At 50.1% G+C, this 13,439-nt stretch overlaps 1 protein-coding gene and 1 non-coding gene across 3 annotated transcripts in view; both read right to left on the reverse strand.

Moving 5' to 3' along the window:
- LOC126579187 (coronin-1C-like) overlaps nucleotides 1-6,754 on the reverse strand; it is an 11,461-nt gene extending 4,707 nt beyond the window's left edge. The window contains exons 1-2 of one of the 2 annotated variants that reach the window (XM_050242567.1): nucleotides 6,674-6,754; nucleotides 5,446-5,746 (exon numbers count right to left, since the gene is read on the reverse strand). In XM_050242567.1, the coding sequence (XP_050098524.1) occupies nucleotides 5,446-5,481 (36 nt within the window). In that variant the 5' untranslated portion in view covers nucleotides 5,482-5,746; nucleotides 6,674-6,754. The remainder of the gene's footprint in view (nucleotides 1-5,445; nucleotides 5,747-6,673) is intronic. The other variant, XM_050242568.1, reaches the window with a different exon arrangement.
- A 4,693-nt stretch (nucleotides 6,755-11,447) lies between these two features.
- Nucleotides 11,448-11,519, reverse strand: Trnae-cuc (transfer RNA glutamic acid (anticodon CUC)). The gene has a single exon. It is a non-coding gene; the product is annotated as a tRNA-Glu (tRNA).
- Nucleotides 11,520-13,439: the final 1,920 nt, after the last annotated feature.

A 13,439-nucleotide genomic window follows, 5' to 3' on the forward strand; every position in this document is an offset into this window, starting at 1 on the left:
AGCTTACTGTTCGTTCGTTCGTTCCGGGTGCCTACACTTTCCAGCTGCAGGAACACCTTCCAAGGTTTGGAAGAGAGTTTCTGGCCCCCTCGGGGGACAGGGCAGCTCCTCCTGGAAAGGCACCGGTTCCGGTTCGTCTTGGGCCAGATCAGGGAGTTCAGGTAAGGACCGTTCGCAACTGTACACCCCAAAGATGAAGCCAATGGGTCGAGAGAATAGGTAAAGGGAGCGAAAAGACCGCAACGGACCCAGAGACCCTTGAATGTGGATGCGAAGAAATGAACCAACGCTGAAATTAAGACAATCTGCAAATGAGAAATGGAGAAAAGAACGAAAAGAACGAAAGGAAAAAAAAGAAAAGAAAAGAAAAAGAAAAGAGAAACGAAAACAAAACACAAAACGAAATGAGTGATGATGTATAGCGGATACTGTAAAGGCAGCTATTGCCGTGATTTTTAACAGAAAATGCAGAAAATGAAATCAAACCAAATGGCGAAAATTTAGAAAACTACAGCCGCGAACGTATGGCGAAGAGTCCAGGGCACTAAAGGTCTACTGCGACGGCCACAATCCTGAGACGCAACACAAAAAGGACCAACCGGCACCCCCAGACTGTTTAATCGCTCCAAAAGAAACCGCACCGCGCAAGCTGATCAATCAAGGTAGCCCCGTTGAGCGGTCTTTCTAAACCAGCGAACGAACCTCGCAAACTCCCTCTTTTGCACGCGCAACAACACATATGCTTCGCCACCTCATCGAAGGAAGCGCCGCCGTACCATAATGAGAGTTCAGAAGAGGCTTTAGCCTACTTTGGTGTTTGGCGAAGTTCGATCCTGCTCTGGTCTGGTGCTGGTGCTGGACCCGGTAGCGAACCTGTGCTGTTCGCGATCGGTCAGTGCAAGTTTTCGAATTCGAGAGCCCAAAAGCAGCAGCAGCAGGCGGCGGCGGCGGCGGCTTAGGTTTAGAAAGTACCTGCCTCTCTGCCACATTATGCTACCACCGTTCGTTTCCAGCTTCCAGGTTCAGGTGTTCGCATCCGCAGCAGCAGCAGCAGCAGCACAAACACGGACCCGGGAAAAAGAAAGAGATGCCAAAATGAAGGGAGAAAGAGGGTTGAGTGGAGCGGAGCTTTTGTAATCCGCACCTCTTCCACCACAACCACAACTAGTGCAAATAACCCCGCCGCAGCCAGGTCGGGTTGGACGGATGAACCGCACCGAAGCCGATGGCCTCAGAGATCCGCGCGAGGCGACGGCGTTGTTTTGGGTCGGTCGGGTGGTGGCTTGTTTTAGGGGAAATGGTTTCACCTCCGGGGGCCCCATTTCAATAACAACGACGCACGAGACAATAAAACCGATCGCAGATGCGAAGCGGCAAAAGAGAAAACCGATCTGGCCGGGCTCTTTTGTGTTGTGCCCGCAGCCCGCCTACAGCCAGTCAGCCATCGGAATACGGAGCATAAAACGTGTTTGTTTGTGGTTCGATCGATGTACGCTAATGTTGATGAACATGTTTGGCCGGAGCAACAGGCACTGATCTCCTGGATTCCATTCCGGCTTTTATTCGGGAAAACACCGGGGGTTTCCTATATAGCCCCCCCCTTGAATAGCCTCTAAGTTTCACTGGTTTTCGTGGCCATTCAGCCCCCAAACACAATTCAAACAACACGATGAGATGCACCGCAGCCCTGGCGGAGCATCCAGCATCGAGAGCTGTCAGGAAGTGAAATGGTTCCCTCGAAATAACGCCTAATAAAATATTGAAAGTAAAAACAGCGGGACCTGAGCGGGTTTTCTTCGGATTTTTGCTTTCATCTTTGGGGCAACCTGTTTCACCGCCAGATTGCAGCAGTAGCAGCCTGAGAGATCATCTCAATTCCCTACACCTACGACAACACTAATCTCCCCCCTTGGAGCTAAGCTGAGTTCGCGCTGGTGACTCTACAAAACTATAATCAATTAAAGAGAGGTGTCTCTTACGCCATCGTACATCATATCGACGACCACCACCGGGGCTGGCCCGAAGCGTCTGCAGCAAGATAATGATGGATAAGAGAGGCCACAGTCAGCGAACTGGAAAACTGGCCAAACCACCGGCACCGCACCGGGCAGGAAACGGAAAAACCAACACACCGAGAAGGGGCAGCAGAAAAACAGACATCAAACAGAAAGATGTTAAGGAAAACGAAAGGGAAGTCGCCAGCCAGCCAGTCAAGGCGTTATGTAAGGCGAAGACAGCAGCAGCAGCAGCAGCAGCAGCAGCAGCAGCACGTGTTGGCGGCCACGTGTTGTGTGTCGCTGCTGCATCGCTTTTTCCAACAATAATAGTAATTGAGGAACCAGTTTTTGGGCGGAAAAACATGAGTTCCTGACAGCGCGAGATGATTTTTACAGAGTGCCAAGAGTTCAATACACTTTGACCATGGGGTCTAAGCAGTCCACAAATGAAAATCCCACGTCCAATCACATGTGCCGTTGTGGAAAAATGCTGCTGATAAGTCGCTACACCTTTTTTTCACCATTGGAGTCGATTTTGGAACAAAAAAACTGATTTTTTTTCGAAAACTACTGCAGCTACTACATTTAACTGACCTGCAACTGAGAGAAGTTTTCGTGGAAAAGGGAAGGAAAATTCCATAACAGTCACAGCTTACTATGTGATTGCTATGCTGTCGCATAACTGGTCTGCTATGATTCAAGCTGCTTCTATTTTAATGTTCCAAATATTCTCAACCTTGTTACGGGAATTTAATCCATTCCATATCCTTGACGTGTTACGAAAAATGGCTCCAAAAAAGGCTCCAAATACACTCTCTCATGGACAGTATCAGGGCTATTTATAGACAACTTAATTCGCCTCCTTGCTCAGGTTTCTAATATGATTTCCTGTTGTTCCGCAAAATCAATAACCTGCTCCTGCTCCAAACTCACAAAAAAAAATGTAACCAGCCTCCTCTACGGAGCTGTGCCGGCCGGGTTGAACCACCGGGTTGTTTCGACCTTTCTCGCACACGGTCGTGGTTCACCGTCGTCGCCGCCGTCGTCGTTCATCAAGCTGATGACGATGGAAAATGTGAAATTTTACGCCTCGATTCACACACTGATGGGTGACACCGGCGAGGTAACGGTGGCCGGAACGCAGGGCGCGCACTAGCTAGCGGATGATGTTGTCACCTTGTTGCGATCGTTGCGCGAACACAGCTCCAGCTAAAAATCGGGCGCTAGCCAATGTTGTTGTCGCAACAGACAACGCTGGAAATGATTAGTTCCGCCGGAAGTATCAAACGATCCGCCAGGCAGCCCCCCCGGGGGACCTGCTGCTTGCTGTAGTGTCATTGGAACCCAATTCTTGTGTCACCTGCCGCGTATCGTCCCGTGGTTCAGCTAGCTGGCTGGCTGGCTAATGGAGTACCGCGACGTTCGATGATCAGTGAAAGTCGTTCGCGCGACATGCGCCCCGTTCGGTGCAGAAACCGAAACAGTTATCTAGGTTCATCTGCCCCTCTTGCCCCCCCCCCCCCTCCACGTGTGAGACTTTCCGGTTCGCATCAAGGGGTTGCGCGCGCCCAAGATAGGAGCAAGTGCCTCTATGAAGTGCCTCATCTGTAACAAGCCGCTCGTAGCGATAGGAAAACAGGTTCGCTCAACTAAACGCGACCCGATGGAGTTTCTCCACATTGCACCAGACCTGGCGTGGCGTGTTTATCATGATTTTAGGAAGTTCGTTGCTTCCACCGTCCTGTATGGAGCCTCAGTAATGATCGGCGGGAAAATTGAATCAGAATTTGGGTGGAAAAAGCGGTGAAGCGTTCAGGATACGGGCACGAACACAGGAGTCATGTATGCCGCAGTGCGCTGCTGCAGCTGTAGCACCGAGCCTTGACGTCCTTGACATACACTTGGTACACGTTGGCACATTCCCAGCAGCAGTGCTCTCGTCCTCGTTCCACCATTGCTTCCAGAAGCTGCACGGATTGGGGTTTGCTGTAGTGGTATCACTTTGCGGTATTTGTGCGACAGAAGCCGTTCCCCATAATGTACAATTTCCGATTCTCCTTCTTCCTGTGACCCTTTATTCTTACTTGAGGTGCGACTGCGGTCCTTTGCGTTGCTCCAATTGTGAATCACCTGTGGGTCGCTGTTGTTTCGTCGAAAAATCTTCGATGCTCCAGCATTTCTGTTCGTGTATTCCAAGTAGACGCTGTATCAACGCCTACTTTTCGGGAATGGCCTTGAAAAGGACTTTCCCTGACGTCAGCGAAACATCACAGGATGCCTTTGGGGAGCGCCACCAGCAGCAGTTGCAGCAGCAGCCGATGTTCTGATTATCGATCCTTTTGTTCCATCGATCGGAGCAAACAACGGTGGCGCGCGGGGTTTTTTCATAACCGGGAACATCATACATAATCACACACACGTACGCACGCACACATATTTACATCCTTACTTACATACCATGAACATATGGAATATGGTGGGGAGCGTTGGGTTTTTGGGTTCAAATGATTTTGAGAGAAATGAAGGCATATCATTACAGCAGACATCGTGGCTGGTGGCTGGCTTTGGTGAATGAAATGCGTCGTAAATGCGAATTCGCACCGGGGCGAAAACGATTTACTGGGAAATCCCAACTTTGCACACAAGGTTTCGTAACATTAACCGCTGGCTGACAGCCGGCATTTAATTCTATTACAATCCGCACACGCCCATCACTCTCCGGCCGAGGAGACAGGACCGAGCGGAGGAGCAGAGAAAAGTTTCATCAACCATTCACCATTGACGCTGGCGTTGAGGTTGAGAAACAGATAAAAATCAATAACGAAATAAAGTGTACCATCCCTCCCCGCTTGCTGCCAATTTTCTTTCCACTTCTGCTACACACTAGCAGCAGCAGCAGCAGCCGCAATACAACTGCTACCGCATGTTGTTGCGTAGCAACCGACGCAGTGCGAGCCCCTCGACGGTTGTTTCGACGGTTGTACGGCCGATCCGTTCAAACAACTCGCAGGAGCGCCCCAGAGAGGTCTTAGGTAATCGAACATTTCTTTTTCTTCAATTTGCAGGCAACAAAATTACAACAACGAAAAAAGATTGCCACCAAAACATAGTAAATGCAATGCATTCCCATCCAATAAATCACATAATGGTCACATTTAGCGAGATCGTAAAACAACCACCTTTCTGTGCAAGAGTGTATGCGTGTGTCCCATCGGAGGAGCAACTGGTGAGCACAAAAAGGTCCTTCTGCCAAGAGGAATTCCAATACACATAACCCCAGACCACAGTACCCCGTGGAAAGTGGTTGTGCCAGGCGTAAATGATACTTTCATTTCTCTCATCAGAACCAACAAAGGTTTTCGGGTAGGAAGGACAATGCAGGATAATGGTGCCAAAGGAATAACGGTACACCGGAACACCTCTATCCCAGTGGGGACAATTCATTTACATTGAACGTGGACGAACGCGCACAAACACTACTCATCGTGGCGTGCTAGTGGCTTTGGTGCTCGATCCCAAGAAAAAGGCACGTCTGCTCTGCTCTGCTTGCTTCGGAACACACTTCTGGCACTAACGAATACTAGGCAGCTTCCTAAATGCTGCTATTCTACTGCTATTAACACTCGCTGATTGATGTCGGACTAGTCGGCGGCGGCAGAAGGAAAGACTATCACCGCACAGGATCTCAATTCCGTCGTTTACTTATATCACACACTTGCGTCGTTGAACACTCAATCAAACTAGTGGGGCTAGTGAAGGAAACGGGGTGGGAATAGAATCGAATTTAGAATTTATCGAAGGATTTTCACATGAATTCTCTCCCCTCACTAACAACACAGCAATGATGTAACATACAGAGAAACCCAAAGGTTGCTACTACTACTTGGTTGCTTGCCGATGTCCTGGCACACTACTAGCACGGCCTACTACTACTGCACTGAACGGCGGCTCTAGTGAGCCTTCACATTTCTGCAGCAGCAGCAGTTGGTTCGATTTTGCTCGCTTTATCTTTTTTTTTTTTCTTCGTCAGGATAACGTTCCTCATCTCATTCACTCACTCTTTTGCACGCCTTCTCCCTCTCGCAACCGCTTGTTTGTGATCGTTTTTCGTGTGCGAAAGACGCATCGCGGTGAATGAAACGCACCCCCCGAAAAAGGCAAGCGCACACCCACACTATCAACGGCCACCAGGATACTCGCGAGAGGGCTTGAGGATGCCGAATACTGAATGCCGCAAATGCCGATGGTGGGTGTACTACAACCGTGGGATTTCTGTGTGTATTTGTGAGAGCGGAAAAGGACGAATAGTATTTTCACTAGAAGCACACGCCTCCTCCTCCCTCACAACCGGCACCGTACCGTATAGTAACCACCACACAAACACCCACAAAATAAGCACCGAAAAAAGGATACGGCGGCAGTAGCGTACAAACGGGGGTGGGTGGCGTGGGGGTGAATTTTCTCAGCGAAAATCTCAGCGGAAAAGCGACCGCACGCGGCGTCACTTTCGTTTTCCGCTGAACCAACACACCACACCACAACAACAACAGCAACAACGCGGCGTACACGCAGCAGGCTGCCCACGGAGCGCAGCAATTAATCGTAGTGCACACTGCCGCACTCTATGGGAACACCGAACAACCCAAACGCGCTTCCAAACCGCAATCGAAACAAACCCGAGACCACTCCCGCACCACAACCGATGGACACTGAGGACGGATGGTGTATTGGCCACAAACCCACGGTCGGTCGGTGGTCCGTGGTGTCGCTCTGCGCGCCGGAGAAAACCGTCCGAACCGAACGTGGCCGAACCCGAAACTGCTCGAATCTCGTCGGCGGTCCACAACATCCCGCGCTTAGTGGATCCCTCGTGATGCTCTCGTTTCACGCGAACTCTCTCTCTCTCTCTCTCTCCGGTGGGTGAGTAGACACCACACTCTCCTCGCGTAAAATCGAGTGAAAGATGCGATAAAACGTACCCCTTCTCGCTGCTGCGCCATCATCAATCTGGTCACCCGATCCAAGTGATAAGCTCCGAGGGATCCACCCCGAGGAGGAGCCACAGGCCACAGCGTTGCCTCGATGGTTTCGGTTGATAACGCGGTGGATTCAAGTCGGCTTCAGATGATGAGTAGTCGGCTCTTGGCGTGTGTTGTTTGCGCCGTGAGGTTGCAGCACCACTTCAGTGTCTTCAATCCGAAAGCCCTCTGCTTCTTCTTCTTCTTTTTCGTTTTAGTTCCAACCAATAGATGTTCCCCGCCTACTTCTCCTCTTGCTCACTACTGTCTGGCTGATCAATGAGATTCAAATTAATTATGCCCTCTCCCCGCTCCTATCGCAGATGGTTTCGTTTCTCCGCGAGTTAATTCGAGAGCAGCAGCAGCAGCAGTAGCAGCAGTAGATGATATACAAAGTGGAATTGACCGACCAAAGGAAGGTGGTGGCGGATGTTTGCAGCCTTTTTCCACACCTCCTCCCACCCACCACCGACCGGCATGTTCTATGATCCAAGGTGCTTTGGAGATAATTTGAAATGAACGCCCCTAGAGACGCAGCACGCACAACATCAAACCATCTCTGCTTCGTCTGATCGCTCATCGTCAAGCCAAAGGCATGTGCAGCAGAAGCCACCGAGCGTTACAGGAAATGCCACGAGTGAGATGATAAGTGAGTATCGATAAAGGGGCGCAACTGCCGCTGTGGTCAATGGTAGAGCAGAGGAGAGCACCGACACGTACACGATCACTGACTTCCTCGTGAATGGATCGAGGATCGCAATCGAAGGAATTTTCCCATTTCCCTTCGGTCAATCATCTCGCCCCGGAACAAGCCCTTGTTCCCACGTGCATCCGATGATGATGATGATGTTCCGAAAGGTGCTGGCGCCGTACCCTATTGACGCACGAATGAAACCTTATATGGTGATTGGCCACCCGGGGGAGGGATGACCACAATCAAGATCCGTTTTAGATAATTTTTGGCAATCGCCATCACCAAGCGTCGTGTCATTCCGCTAATCGTACACCGTAAACTCCTTTTACGATGATTATCATAATTCCCCAATTGTGCTCGGTTGGGAATTGTGCGATGTGCTGACCCGCAAAAAAAAAAAACGATGCCATTTCCGTCGGACAGATCGCGTGAACAGCGCGCGCGCGCGCGTCAAGTGTCACTGCTGCTGATGGCCACTTGGCTATAGCGTGCACCGACAAGAGACCTTCTTCCCGTCGCGTGATCCAGATCTAACGACCGTCGCCACATCGGAAGTCAATCGACGACCATGGGGCGCGAATGAGACCGAAAAGTGTCCCCAAAAAAGTGTCAACAAATCAAACGAACACTTTCCGTGTTTGTTCAAGCTTCGAGGGACCCTGGGCTCGGGCTGCTGTACGATCAATTTTGTTTATTTTTCTCGTCCCGTTCTCGCCAAAAACCGAGGGCCATGATCAGCATCATACGTCCGGGAGGGTAGGGGCCCACGCGAGCCAAATACCGAGCTCGTGTGCACTGGACTGACACGGGGCCATGACTAATGCACCTGTGACAGCAGCAACACCAGTACTAGTGCTAGTGTGTGCTTCCATCCTCCTTCTTACCACGCCTCGGCGTGTGCTAACGAGAAAACAATCGATTGGTGACGCTTCATGCCACCAATTATGCCATTAGCAGCACGGGCAATGGGCATCGGCGTCATCGTCATCGTCGTCACCGGGAAACCACGGGTGCGAGTTGCAGCGAGGTTTGTGTTTTAGACTTCGAGGGAAACTTGAGTTGGCCCCTTTGCGAAACCTTCCACCATTCCCCTTCCTTTTCCGGGCTGGCTTGTGGACCTGGCGCCCTGGTAACCTATTTTTTTTTTGTGGAGTATTTGCACTCACGCCACCCCCTCTTGTGCAGCCCTTGACATGATGACGGGTGCATGTACGAGCAGTGCTGGGAGGGGCCACCCTCGGAAACTAGGTCTCCATGTCCGGAAGGTTATGCGGGTCCGATACCGATCGGTCAACGTCAACCTGGAGCACCTGGAGACGATGGCGAACGCCGCGCGTATCATGCGGAAACAGTAACAGGAGGCCCCTGTCCGTCTAGAGGTCAAGGTTCTGGAGTTTATGGCACCCAATTCTGGCACCCTGGCAGCTGTTGAAATGAATACCGAAGAGTTTCTTTCTGGCTTCTATACGAACTTGAATTGCCCGGAGGCAGATGACACATCCTTGGGAGATAGTTACCTGAAATGAAGACAAATTAAAAGAGCTCATTAGTACTGCATCTGTCTGGCAGGAATCCATTTAAATGGAAGAATGTTTTCTGAAAACAATTTAACCAGAAGCTGAATGGTGGAACATTATGCAGCCAAGACCATCGCGTGTCCAATTTACGATCCCGCCATGCACGAAGTCACGCAACGCGCTGGCACCTGGCGATATGTTCAAGTTCATGGAGGCCCCGTTCTGGTGGAATGAAAAATCGAACTTTAATCGATCCAACGACTACATTTCCGTAATATTACGGAGCTAAAATCGTAGTACATTGTGGCGCGCAATTGAACATACACCAAAACAAAAAAAAAAACACTTCCGCCGAAATGTCCTTGGTGAGGGGCCAGGTTTTCCGATTTCGAGCCGATTCCGTTCGGTTAGTCAAATTACGGATCGGCGCAGCCTGCACGATTAATCATCTCCAGACACGTAAAACAGTCAGTCAGTCCACCGTCTGGTGGAAGGCCCAGAAGGAGCTTGAAGCATCTCCAGTCCACACACCACCAGTGGCCTCTCCTCGGCATCATGTACACCCACGAGCCCCACGTGAAGTAAATAATGTACTTTTTTTTTGGTTGGTCGGGGAGAGACCACTGCCACCGCCACAGCGTTGCTTCGGTGGTGACCGATGAGTCATCGCTAGCGACAGTCACCCTCGCAGGGCGCTAGCGGAGCGGTTGGTGGTGGTGCTGTGGGAGGTGGTTGTTGGTTGGTGCGCAGAATCCAAACTTCACCAGACGACGCTCACTCACCGGTTCCAGGAGGAGGAGTGAGGTGAAGAACGTGGAGCAAAGAGAGAAAGTTGCCCAGAAAAGAGAGAGAGAGAGAGAGATGGAATAGCAAAACAAACAATAACAATGCTGGAGCCACCGAGGAGATAAACCTCCTTGTGATGGTTCCCAAAACGCACACAAGGCGGTGGTAGTGGGGGAGTGACGGGGGGTGGAATTCCCTTCCTCAATGAAAATCCCTCCCAAGCACACAAAAGGGACCTCCATACGGATTGGAGGAAGGATCCCATCCGTTTACCAAAGAGCGCGGGTGTTTGAAGGGGGGCAGAGGAGATTGGGGGAGGGGGAGGAGGAATTTCAACCTCGCAACAGTGCCCTCGAGCCACAGGATCCACAGGAGTGAGTCTACAGCAGCAGCAGCAGCAGCAGCAGCGCAGGAAGCAACTCATCGCCACGAGAGACCGAGAGAGCCCGTAGACCGGCGGAGTGTCGATCCCTCTCGGTCTCGGTGAGGCATCCCGTCATCACAATTTCATCGATTGATGCAACATGTCCTCAAAGCACACACAACCACGCACACAGACGAGTTCCTAAGGCCAATATCCTCCCTCGCTAGCCGGTAGTAATCGTCCCACCCCCCGTCATTGCAATGGCTTTGCTCATCATTGCGGATGATGTGGAAATGATGGTGATGCTGATGATGATGGTATCCTTGCAGGATGGCCTTTCGTGGTGTCTGTCACGAGACATAAATGGAGGGGACGTGGAGGGGCCACAGCACCACCACCACCACCACCACGGAACAGCCACGGATTGCATCATTGCGCGCTTGTTTGCTTGCTTTTAACGACGACACATAACCGAAACGAAAGAAGAAATTCAATAATTCATCTGGGGGGTGGCGCATTATCGATGACAAAACAACAGCAAAAACGGGTGGACATGACATGACATTGGTGTGTAGGGATTTGGTAATCAACCTCCCCCCCCCCCCCCCCCCCACCCCCGGAGATCTCACTCATACTCTTTCTGTCTCTCAAACCCCTTTTTCGGTGGACAGGAAGGATACACACGCGCAGTTTGCAAACGGTCCGAGAGTGCAATATATTTGTTGCAACTGCAGACAACCCCTTTTCGATCGTTATGAAATTGGTGTTCAGACATGAAACAACACATTGAATGGTGCTATCAGGAAATTGCAGCGACTTGTTGATGACAACAGTTTAATGGTTTATCGGGCGCGTGTGTTTGCGTGGTGGCGATACGCTAGCTTGTAATCAGATAAGAAGCAATGGGCATGGAGTGCGCAGTTTAGCGGAATTTGATATCAAAGAATCGTTAATCGCAGATTACGTGCTGGCTAAAAAGGAGTGGCACTCAATGTGTACTGTGTCCTGGGGGATCCTGTAAGAATATTTTGGGTGTAAAATTGCAAAAAAAACGAATCTAAAAAGGACTATTTCCCATACCGGGAATCGAACCCGGGCCTTCCGGGTGAGAGCCGGATATCCTAACCACTAGACAATATGGGACTTGATACACCGAGTGCTCGATTACAGTTTGTTTCCTCTCTCGTTCACATAGTAAGCAGAGGAAGAGATGCAGTGGCCGATTCGATGGGGTTAGCAATTACTCATTACAATCCATGTTTCTCTGCTACATTCCATATTTTACAGTTGCTTAAATATCTGAACAGAATATTAAAACATACTTGATGTGGAACACTAATTTCAAACGCCTTTTAAAAGGTTTGACAACGGAAGATTATAAATTTTAGAGCTCTGTTCGTAGAATTGTAAAAAAAAATCGTAGAAACCTCCATAAGGAACCATCAACGGATCGATTTTTTGGGGCCTAAATGGCCCACATCACCTCGTCAGTGGCGAATTTCCGATCCCAATAGAACCCAAAGCGATCAACTACAAAATAGAACTATCTCGTACGGGGGTTTTGCCAGCACTCGGAGTGGCGAAAGCGGCGAACAAATAACAAGAAGAAGTAAAGCCCCTACGATGCCGATGTTGATGATGATGGGGCGATGATAATGTTGTTGCTAAAGTCTCTTTACCCCTTGCTTGGAATAGGAAACCGCGCGCGGCCCCACGGATCGCTGACCGAGCACATGGAACCCAGGCGGGAAGAGGCGCACACGAGGTGTAACAGCCGCGCCGTTGAACTGCGAAGAATGCCCCCCGAACACACACCAAACACTATGCTGGATCCCATGTGTTCCGGCCACAGCACGGCAGGCGAATCCATAAGACAAAATGGAATCACAAAGAGAAGAAAAACAGATGATTCTGGGTGGGGAGAACGGTGAATATACGTTAAAAAAAAAAAAAGCATTGCTCTCCAACTCTACCGCTGCTGCTGATGCTGCTGTTGCTACTGCTCCAACGATAACGAAAAGTGGATTTAATTACGTCTAATTAAGCAGAAGAAGCCATTGCCCGCCACTGGCCAGTGGTGGTGGAGGTCGCCCAAGAAGCTGCGGCTAGTGTGCTGCCTCCATTGCTCAATTTTCGAACAGCAGCAGGATTGTGCGATGGTGCCAGCCAGCCCCTGACAGTGTTCAGTGTGACATTTGCAAGCAGGAACCTATTTAAAGATCGACCGTTTTCTGGTTTCTCCGGGTTTTCCGGCAGCCCAGCAGCCGGGATTGGGTGCAAAAGCCGTTCCTCATGCAGAGACAAGAGAGTCTCTTGGCGGTCGCACTCCTTTCCGCACTCTGGGGCACAGAATCGTCAGAACAAATTTTTACCGTTGTTAATCCCCTCAAGCGGTAAGCAGTCGTTGCTGCTGCTGCTGCTACCGTAGAGTTGACATGCCATCGATGAACCACAAGACCAGCCTGCCACAGGAGCCACGAACCGGAACAACTGCAAACTCGACTGTTTGCAAAAAAGTGAACACCTTGCAGAAAAAACCAGGGTGATGGCAATGAGAAACTGTGTAAATCATCATAATTGCTCGTCCAAAAGTTTTAGCGGCGAAAGGTTACGCTGTTTGTTTAGTCGCTCGCATAGTCAATGCCTACTAGGGCTTGCCACAATGAAGTGTTACAAAATAAATTCACATTTTGCATATCAATTGGATTAAAAAGCGTGCGAAAACAAAACGTGCACGCATTGTCTCCCCCTTTTCCGTTCGATGGGGTAAGGTGATCTTTGTCTGTGACTCTGGATTCTGAGTACCTCCCCCCGCGGGCGGGGCAGTTCATGTTACACCACAGAACCCGTTACGAAGCACAACATATCTGTGTTAGACTGACTCAAATGCACCCGAACGTACGGAATCGAAATTCGCCACATCAAGGAAGAGTTATGCTAAGTGATACTATTGATTACAATTACAAAAAAAAAAACACCAAACCACATCACCGAAAGACAACGCAGCATAGACAACACTCCGCTCCGTTGGCTCTAACTGGCGTGCTACAGTTTAATCTAATC

The sequence above is a fragment of the Anopheles aquasalis genome, chromosome 3, assembly GCF_943734665.1.
Source record: "Anopheles aquasalis chromosome 3, idAnoAquaMG_Q_19, whole genome shotgun sequence".
NCBI lineage: Eukaryota > Metazoa > Arthropoda > Insecta > Diptera > Culicidae > Anopheles > Anopheles aquasalis.